An 11,191-nucleotide genomic window follows, 5' to 3' on the forward strand; every position below is an offset into this window, starting at 1 on the left:
AATAAACCTGAGGAATTCTCCCAGATTAAAAGAAACCAAAGAAGTTTCTCAGTTGAAAAAATTCAAATATGGGCTATAGATGAAATTACAGTACTTTCTCAATGTTAAATTTCCTGATTTTGACCTTTTTGCTATGGTTATACAAGACAAAGTAATTGTTCTTATAAAATGTTTAGACAATAGGACATAATGTCCCCAATTTATTATCAAATGGAACAGCAAGAGAGTGGGGAAGAGAGAGAGAGGAGAACTGTAAAGCACAGATAAAATATTAACAAATGGTAACTACCTGTCAAGGTTATATGAGCGTTTTTACACGATTGTTTCAACCACTCAGGAAGTATAGCAAAGTAAAAACATTTTAATTAGAGTTGATTATCTATTTTTATGAGAAGAGTGGCAAGATAGCTATTTTTTAGTTCTTAATTATGCCATCTCTCACACCCAGAGGCTATTGGAATGATTTATCCTATTAATCAGGAAAAGACCCAAGCTATTAACAAGGACAAAAACCAGGCTATCAAGAGGTGTCCAATTAGTTCTATGGGTGGTTCAGGCAAAGAGAAAGAGAGAATTTCTCAGGGCCATTAAAGAAAGGGGAAACTGCTCTCCAAAGAAAAAAATCATGCCCTCTTCCTCAAGAAGACAGATGACATCTGATCTCTTAAATCATAGTCCAAAATTATGATTTCTTCTTTTGTCAGCTCATCACAGAAAACTAATTCCTACTATCAGAAACATTACTTCATAAATAATCACAAATTATCACAGAAACAAATGAACAAAAAAGTGACAAAATTCCATTTCACCTTTTCTTCTTGTATCTTTGGAAGGAGGTAGACAAAACATTATCAATTCTCTTCTCACAGATACAATGGTATGGATTAGAGCAATCAATATTTGTTACTCTTGTTGAGCTCAAAAATGCACATTGTCCTCTTCCAGAAAAACTCATGAAGGTAAAATTACTGTAGAACAGAAAACACAGCATCAACTGTTTCATTCTGAAGCTTACAATAACATAATTTATCATTTTTTAGTCCATTGCCTAAAGGTCTAGAATATGGAAATGTTATAACTTCATCACTAGCAGATTTTCTTTTGGCAAGGCAAAGATCAAATTAAAAATTAAAGTACAGTTTCTACTGAATCCATATTTCTTTCTTGTAAAGTAGAAAAATTGTAACTCAAACCATTGTTAGTCAGAGACCCAATATAAAGGAGTTTCAGATGAATTTGGTTGGGGGATCCTCAAAATACTCATTTGTGATTGTGGGAGGGATAACTAGCTGAGTCACGATGATACAATCACTTCATATTACTTTATGATTTTGTGTACCTCATAATGCATTGTCTGAGCATGTGTTTGCCATAATAATTCTGTTAATATCTCTATGACATTTCTCATCTTTTTTCATTATACTTACCAAAACATTTTCTTAATCATTCTACTTACTCTTACCAATGACCTCTGTGTGAAAACCATGTGAAATAAGAAAAGATATTTTTAGACACAATCTTCCCAATCTCAACACCACTGTTGGAGCTCCAATGCATTCCAGACACTTACATCCCAAAAGGTAGGTCAGTGTCAACCCATTTCCATTTTTTTTCCTTTATATCATATGATAATCCAATCCAGTAGTTTTTCTTATAAGTTTGTGTTTGAATGAAGGTCTGTAAAGGAAATAAAACATTTCATGTGGCTAGTCTCATCTGTTAGATGAATGCAAAGAAGGAAGGTTAAGGCCACAGCTCTTTCTATGGCCAGTACTCTGCACTCTCCATACCATCCTTCATCTCTACTTCCTAGAAGACGCTCTCTCTCCTCCAGCCCCTTGCTTGTATTTTCCAAAGTAGTTTTTTTTTCCTTGTAGTTTATTTACTTAATGTTAAAAATGCCCATCTGTCTCATGGATTATTTAAAACTTAAAAAATTTTAAATCTAAATATCTAACAAAAAAAACATAAAATAATGTATGACACTTGAAACTACTCAAAATCATGCTCCAGAAAAATATTTAAGGATGTTAAAAGTGATCATTTCATATTCTTAACTGAAAAATGAATCTTTACAACAAGCATATGTGGGAAGTTGTGTATCAGAGCCTTCAGCCTCTTAAGAGAAAGGTTTGCTGTAATTTACTAGTTAGAAGGAGTGAAGGGAAGAGGGGTAGGACTTAGAAATATGTAGTGTCAAAAATGTAATATATCAAAGTGACATTTTATATAATGTCTGATTAAATGGTTAATGTATTTCAAAATATAGGTTTAAATATAAGTATGTTTTACTGCAAACAAACATTATTATATGACTTGCTCTCATAAATTCTTTTATGTTGTGATTTAAAACATCTATTAGATTTGCATATAAATTTTGTGTTGCTTTCCTAAGTGATAAATAGAGGCTTCAGATCTTTAAAAACATTTCTCTGTAAAAAAAAAAAAAATGTGTGTGTGTGGATAGTTTTTACTGGTTATAAATTTAAAAGATAATTTTGATATTGTTGTCACTTAATTTTCTCTTTTTTGAAAGATATACATCTTGATACAATATATTAGAATATGGATCAAGAAAATATTACCTAAAGATGCAATGAAAATCACCATGAGGCTAATTTGTAAAGTAATCATTACTTGAGCACTGGGTGTTATGCTATATGTTGACAAATTGAACACCAATAAATAATAAATTAAAAATAAATAAATAATCATCACTTTTAGGTTCCTCATGATTATGTTCATATTGCAGATGGAAAGACTAAGACCCAGAGGGTAAGTAATTCACCCAAGGTCACTCAGCTAGTAAGTGGCAGAACTGGATTTGCCTGATCCCAGGCAATCTGGCTCCTGGATTCCTAATAGCACCTTCTGGATTAAGTTGCCTCCAGGTTTTTGGTTGCCATTTTATAAGGATAAATAGCCACTGCATCCAGGCTATAAATAACAAAGGGTTAAGGACTCCATCAAAGGAGAGTTATGCTTTTCAGGGAGCTTACCCACACACACCCTAGAAAAGGAAATGAATGCAAAGACCCAAACCAAATCTTCAAGGGGATTTCCATTTTCAAAATAATCATGGTCATCATGACAGATAATATATATTGAATGCTTGGTAAGTAGGAAGATCATATATGCCTATCGGTAGGCAGGGTTTCCCAGAACACTTAACTTTCTTAACTACAAATTTTTAATCACTCAACAGACACAACACAGAATAACTGAAGCTCCCTCTTTCTGAACTCTCCCTGTTCTTAATATCTTGGGTCCCAGCATGAAAGACATAGTCCAGAAAAATAAAAGTAAATGTAACAGTCCACAATACCAGTTCATCTTCATCATTTATCTTCAAAAGAGATAAATTACAACTTTGGCATGTCTTTTTACATCCAATCCATTTTTCACTTTTAGAAGTGAAATAATAATACTTTATTCTATGACAGGACTGGTGGTTTTCATGGAGTTTGCCTACAACATATAAGGTGAAACATTATGTGGTATTCTGTTAAACAGAGCAATATATTTTTCAGCCCTCCATAACTAAAAAAAACTTAATAGCTATCAATAATGATAACTTTCAGTTCATTAAGATTCTGGAATACCAAGAAATACCTCCCATGTCAATTGCTGCATTATTCACAATAGCCAAGATATGGAAACAACCCAAATATCCATCGATGGAAGAAGGGATAAAGAAAATGCAGTATATACATACAATAGGATACTATTCATCTTTAAAAAGGAAATCCTACCAAACGTAACAGTATATTACATTAAGTGAAATAAACCAATCACAGAAGGACAAATACTGTAGGATTCCACTTATATGAGATACAAAAAATAACCTTGGAGAAACAGAAAGTGGAAGGTGGTTGCCAGTGGCTGGGGCAGGGGGGAATAAGGAGCTTTTCTGTTCAATGGGTAGATAGCTTCAGTAATGCAAAATGAGTAAGTTCTACAGATTTGCTGTATGACATAGTGCCTATAGTTAAGAATACTTGTGAACTTAAAAAAACTTGTTAAAAAGGTGGATCTCATGTTAAGTATTCTTAACCAGCCCCCAAAAAAGAGAAAAAGGAAAACTTTCGGAAGTAATGGATATGTCTATTATTCTAATTGTGAATGATTTTATAGACATATGCATATATCCAAATTTGTCAAATATATACATCAAATATGTGCAATTTTTATATGTTAGTAATCTCTATAAAGTTGATTTTTAAATAATAAAAGCAAATTTTTAAAAAGATTCTGGAATGCCTTCTAAATAAAAGAAGCAGGGATCCCTGGGTGGCGCAGCGGTTTGGCGCCTGCCTTTGGCCCAGGGCGCGATCCTGGAGACCCGGGATCGAATCCCACATCGGGCTCCCGGTGCATGGAGCCTGCTTCTCCCTCTGCCTGTGTCTCTGCCTCTCTCTCTCTCTCTCTGTGACTATCATAAATAAATAAAAATTAAAAAAAAAAATAAAAAAAAATAAATAAAAGAAGCATTATTCTTTGGAATTTTTTCTTTTCCTCATTTATTTTAAAAAGTACCAAATTTTTAGAATACTATTGATTCTTTCATAACAGAGAAGATAAATTCCTACCATATCTAAATGATATTAAATATGCAAAATCTTTTTGTAAACTCCAAACCTATACAAATATTTAATAGTTATAGATTAACCAGGTCAATTCATTCCACAATTTGCATAATAACAGATTTTATTATATGAGATTTAATATCTTATCTCTTGGATGTTTTTAATGGTTTTATTACAAAGAGTTCACAAACATTGACACTTCGGCAAAACTTGCAGAAGTACTGCAGAGAGCATATAGACTAAATATCTGAGGTCAAGGCAGAATGGAAATACACATGCAATTATCTTTACAGAAGCCTCCAAATCAAAGGCTTGTGCCCATTTTAGGCTAAATATATTTTTACTAACAGCCTCCATATTCTTGTCAGCAACAAAGTGAGTGTCTAATTTGCTCACATAACCAAAATGATCCACATTTTCCAGGAAGCTGACAAACTATTTCACCTTCTGGGAGCAGTAGGAATGCAGGAACTGCCACTAATCTGAACACAGATCCTGGGGTCTCAGTCTCACATCTGACACAGGCAAACACAAATACTCATCTTACATCTATGAGATACAAATGAAAAGGTGTCAGGACACCTGGGTGGCTTAGGAGTTGAGCGTCTGCCTTTAGCTCAGGGTGCGATCCCCAGATCCGGGATGGAGTCCCACATCAGGCTCCCTGCATGGAGCCTGCTTCTCCGTTTGCCTATGTATCTGCTTCTCTCTCTCTCTCTCTCTCTCTCTCTCTCTCTCTGTCTCTCATGAATAAGTAAATAAAATCTTTTTAAAAAAATTAAAAGGTGTCTAGTAGACCTGATCACTAGCATATACTATAAGCCTGCCTATTAGGCCTCAAAGCTTCTGGAAGGTGAAGAAATAATAGTAAATCATGCAATCTTTCATTCAAGATTCTCTTCATACCTTTATTTTTGCTCTGAAACGTCCTATTTGTAAAGAGTAAATCCTGTTCCTTTTTCTGCTGAAGCATTTCATTTTTGAGAATGTTATATTCTAAACTCTTATTTGTCAAAAGTTGGTCCTTTAAGTAGCTGTCATTTTGCAAAATGTGGTACTCTTGAGTCAGGTTTCCTATCATTTCCCCCAGGTGATGGTTTTCTTGAATAAACTGAAAAACTAAAATAAATATCACAGATATAATACAAGAGTGCTCATAATGCTTCAATGTTAAAATTTAAGACAAAATAAAAAGTCTCACTTTGACAACCAACCCCTTCCATTACCTTAAATGGTTATTGTGACATTTAGAAAGTAACACCTCTATAAACTGACCATAGAAATGGAAACATCAAACCCCACACTGCAAACAACTTACCTTCAATCGGAGAACAAACATTATATGGTCTCATTCGTATGGGGAATATGAAAAATAGTGAAAGGGAATAAAGGGGAAAGGAGAAAAAATGAGTGGGAAATATCAGAGAGGGAGATAGAACATGAGAGACTCCTAACTGGGAAACGAACAAAGGGTGGTGGAAAGGGAGGTGGGCGGGGGTTGGGGGTGACTGGGTGACAGGCACTGAGGGGGGCACTTGATGGGATGAGCACTGGGTGTTATGCCATATGTTGGCAAATTGAACTCCAATTAAAAAAAAATCCCCCCCCAAAAATAAACAACTTACCTGTAGATTAAGTAAAATAAGGTGTCTGAATAAAATTATGATGGTAACACCTTAGCATTCAGTTCAGTTTCTTTTTAATAGGACATTATTTATAAATAGGTACCAGAGTAAAAATGAGTCAATCAACACTTAGCAATACATCTTCTAAGTATGAAAATCTGTACTAAGAAACATGAAATAATAGTATCATTGCTATTGGAGTAGATCGAATATCCACAGGAGAAAACAGAGGAATGCTTAAATATGTACATTTATCTTGGTGTCACACGTTAGTGATTTTCTCTAAAGATGTCAAGAAATTCAAATAAAAGATAAAAGTTGAATTCATCTTCATCTAAGATCCACAAATAGAATTAATCTTTTTACTAAACTATATTCACATTACATACTTGGAAAAAAATCAAGAGAACATCATAATTTCTTTTGAAAAGTTGTTTCTCAAAGAATGTGTATGTAAGATTCACAATGATCTAAACTCAGAAGGCATTATATGACTAAGTCCTGTACCTGAAGGAATGTTACCATGTATTATACAGAAGGAGACAGCTCATTAAAGTACAGAGTCATTGGAATAGGCAAGTAAAATGAAGGTGACACCATGACATGTCTGGGACATTCCCTGATGATAGCCAGGGAACAAAAAATGGAGCGAGGTTAATATTTGCACAATTAGTGATCACTGCTATTACTCAAACTTGAAGCATGTATTTTAATTACTTACTCTTTGTCCCCAACACGGCAACAATGATCAGTAGTAGTAAACACAGGATCCCAAGAATCACTACGAGATGTCTTGGCACTGGAAACCCTTTAAGTAAAGAAAGAAAATCATCAGGAATAGAGCCTAGTCTACTACTAACCTTAACCTGAGATACCATTTGAAACAAAGAGACAATCTTCTCTAAATTTTTACAAAAAATATCATACAAATTGATATAAATTTGCAACCTAGTAATCACAGTTTTAAAGTCTCACATTTCTGACTGATACATACCCACTGTAGAAATCTACACAAGAATAGTCCTCTAGGATTTTAATTTTTTTTTTAAATTTTTTATTTATTTATGATAGTCACAGAGAGAGAGAGAGAGGCAGAGACACAGGCGGAGGGAGAAGCAGGCTCCATGCACCAGGAGCCTGATGTGGGATTCGATCCCGGGTCTCCAGGATCACGCCCTGGGCCAAAGGCAGGCGCCAAACCTCTGCGCCACCCAGGGATCCCGTCCTCTAGGATTTTAAAAGAACTTCCCCTACTAAAGCACAGATGGCATAATAAATAGAATTGTCCAATCACTACGCTGTACACTTGAAATTTGTGTACATTGTGAATCAACTATAACTCAAAAAAGAATTCAACCAAGTTTTTTTTAAAAAAAAAAAAAAGCACAAATGAGAATAAACATAATACTTATTTATAATAATTTACACTGATGTGTTTACTCCTCCCTGTGATTACAACTCATCATGAAGAAGAAGGAAAAAGCAGTCAAAATTCTTGAGGAATTGGTAGTCAATAGTGGGTATTGTGAGGCTGGAAATGTAACTGAGGTCCATCCTTAAAAGAATTAATAGAGGGGATCCCTGAGTGGCGCAGCGGTTTGGCGCCTGCCTTTGGCCCAGGGCGCGATCCTGGAGACCCGGGATAGAATCCCACATCGGGCTCCCGGTGCATGGAGCCTGCTTCTCCCTCTGCCTGTGTCTCTGCCTCTCTCTCTCTCTCTGTGACTATCATAAATAAAGATTTAAAAAAATGTTAAAAAAAAAAGAATTAATAGAAATCAACTTTCCTTTCTTTTCCATCAATCCTATTTTTCCCTAGCCAATATTACATTTATCCTCATACTTTTGAAGTCTTGCACCTGAAAATTCTATTTTTCACTGTCACTAAATTAAGACAATAAATGTTATTCTCAATTTAGAGGTTGTGACAATATTTGAAGGTAGAAAGCTAGAATAGAAAAGACAACAAAGAGTGAATGCTCCTTTTGAATAATTTTCTATTTCTTCATTGCCAGTTAAGGATTGGTAAATAATTAAGACACTTGAAATTTTTTGTCTGAATTAAAACATTGTTTCTAATAATTATTTTCATTTTTCAAGAATTCTCTAAGACTTTTATTTCTCTAGGAAATTCAGTGTTTTCTTGAGACTCTAATCTGTCCTTTACTTCTAAAGGTCTCATGGATTCCTCTTTACCAAATTTAATTAAAAAATTTTATTGGCCTTGCAAATTTAAAGAATTTGTTAATTTCTCCATTTTCACACACACACACACACACACACACACACACACACACAAAGAGGCTTGTTCTCCTACTCTACACCATTATGGCTTATTATTACCGTTTAAGAACCTGAAGGACAGACAGGAACTTTTTTTCAAACATCAAAGTCTGACAATCCATAAGAGATGCTTAAGACATATACCTTTGCCATCCTTTTTCCCAGGGCTTTGAGTCGTATCTGCCCTTAATCTATTTTGTGACTCTGGAGACTGAAGAAATCTCAGGGAAGAATAAATTACTTTCTCATTGCTCATCTTTACAGTAAGAAGGGAAATATGCTTGGCATTAAAACCTCACAATGGGATTACTTCTGAAAAAAGAAAAATTAAAATGTCAAGCAGTAGAAACATACTAGGGACATGTCTAGAAGCATGTGTGTGTATCTGTATGTGTGAATGTGTGTTTAACTCCTTCAAATGCCTAAAGTATGTAGACTAACCCTGATTTATATAAGAAACGGGAAACCTTTCAATCTTTCTGTTAAACTCATTTATGTTCCTAGTGATTTTTTCCATGATTATTAGAAAATATAGAAATAATTTTTTAATATCTCAATGGATTGAATAGGCTGGGTCCTATTCACCCAGCCAACTTAGTTCAAAATGTTGAACATAAAAAAAAAAAAAAAAAAAATGTTAAACATACATATACAAATGTCGGGCAAATCTGGCACCAGTATAAATCACTAAGACACTTTTAAAATTATCAATTCAAACAACAAAAATTTTGTTGAAAATTTATAAATATATAAATTTTTATATAAATAAAATTATAAATTTTATATTAATATAAATACTAATTTATATTATAAAATATAAGTATCCTGGTTTTAAAAGCTTTACTGCACATGTTCAGATCTACATATAAATATTTAAAAGTTTTTGTATTCTTTTCAGTTATGACATAACTCTACCAGAGTGTTTCCCAAAGTACAACCGATACACCATCTACAAAAGAATTAGAGGTTAACATCGCAGATTGGTCAACAACACAGATTCCAGTGCTCTATGCAAGATATGCTGAATAAAAATCTCTCAGTTGGAGCTAAAACATCTGTGTTTGTAACCCGTAATGATACCATGTATATTTGAATTTTAGAAATAATTTTTAGTGTATAATGTTGCCAGAGAAGCCTCTGTGAAAATAAAATTTATCAGTAGGTAGTCATTTGTTAATATCCATAAAGGATTCCATCTCTGAATGGATATCAATATAAAAAGAAATTATTAATTAGTAAATCTTTAAAATTTACCTTCACTTTTATATTAATCAGTATGAAAAGATAATATCTGAGAAACAGAAGATAAAGAAAACAAATTGCAAATGTAACTATTCTCCTTAAATTTTTTTGTTGATTTTACAAAATCAACAAAGTTTACCCACAATCTTCCCTAATTACCTAAGGATAAGGAGTCTTTTCTATTATAAAATCCTTTAAGACAGATAATATGTAAGTCATACAACACAAAGTAAAAATCTTTCGAGATATCTATTGAGAAAAAAAATAACTTTCCCTGAATGTTGCACTGCAGTTTTCACATCCTTTAGAGTTAATGCAGTTCGAATGTAATCAATACAAAATGCTTTTCTATCAATCCCCATATTTACGCCAAGCCTTTTGTAATAAAATATCTACTTCCTAGAATATTGTTTTCCTAGAATCTCTTTATAAGTGAGACTAGTAAAATACTCAGATAACAAAGATTTGGGAGCACAAAAGTAGATATTACCTGTGTCTATGCCCTGCTGAGATACAGGCATAGAAAGATGATCCAAAAAAGATATGGAAGAAGTTGGCTTTTCCAATCCTGGATTCCCTTACATACCTGAGGGGCTGTAAGAGAGAGAGCAGAAATGATTGTCTTTAATGGTACTCCTACTCAAAAATTTACTGCCCCTCCTCTTGACCAAAGTGGTGAAAGGAAATTCTATGAAAAGGCTGATATCTTCCTCCATTTCAAAATAACCAATCACTTCTTGACCAAAGTGGTGAAAGGAAATTCTATGAAAAGGCTGATGTTGAGGTATATCTTCCTCCATTTCAAAATAACCAATCACTTCATACTCTTTGCAAAATAACATTCAAATTCAGTATTTGTGGACTGAAAATATAAATTAACAGAGCTTTGGAAAAAACAAGAACTAATATCTTTAACAAAAACTAGCATACTTAAAAGAAACTATTAGAGAAAACAAATGATTAAAATGTATAAGTATACATATTCATAAGAAATACTATAACTAAATTCTAAAACCCTTAAGGAGCCTGTCAGAAACTTTATCTTACATGTTGCTATTTGAAAAAAAAAAAAGATTCATTTTTTTGTTTACTGCATACTACAGATATATGTATTTTAGAAATTATTTTAAAATACCCATAATCCCACTATAAAAATTTTGGTGTATATTATTCTATTTTTAAACCACACACTATGTTTACCCTCAAAATTGACATCATTCTATACATAATATTTTTGATCTATTATTTCCTAATAAATGTTTTCTCACTTAAAATATTCATCTAAAATGTGATTTTAAAAACACATATAGGGAAGCAAGATGGCAGAGGAGTAAGGGGTCCTCATTTCATCTGTTCCCCCAAATTTAGCTAGATAACTTTCAAACCATCCTGTATATCTATGAATTCAAGCTGAGATGTAAAGAAAGAATGCCTAGAATTCTACATATAGAAAAA

General features: G+C 33.3%; 1 protein-coding gene across 1 annotated transcript; it reads right to left on the reverse strand.

Moving 5' to 3' along the window:
- Positions 1-805: 805 nt before the first annotated feature.
- Positions 806-10,378, reverse strand: LOC121479683 (killer cell lectin-like receptor 3). The gene is made up of 7 exons (XM_041735410.1): positions 10,227-10,378; positions 8,639-8,806; positions 6,933-7,019; positions 5,493-5,705; positions 3,326-3,468; positions 1,571-1,677; positions 806-968 (listed from the first exon to the last, which is right to left on the reverse strand). Exons 2-7 carry the CDS (start codon positions 8,748-8,750, stop codon positions 806-808), a joined length of 825 nt encoding a protein of 274 aa, XP_041591344.1. The 5' UTR covers positions 8,751-8,806; positions 10,227-10,378.
- Positions 10,379-11,191: the final 813 nt, after the last annotated feature.

This window comes from Vulpes lagopus, chromosome 21 (genome assembly GCF_018345385.1).
Source record: "Vulpes lagopus strain Blue_001 chromosome 21, ASM1834538v1, whole genome shotgun sequence".
NCBI classification, from domain to species: domain Eukaryota; kingdom Metazoa; phylum Chordata; class Mammalia; order Carnivora; family Canidae; genus Vulpes; species Vulpes lagopus.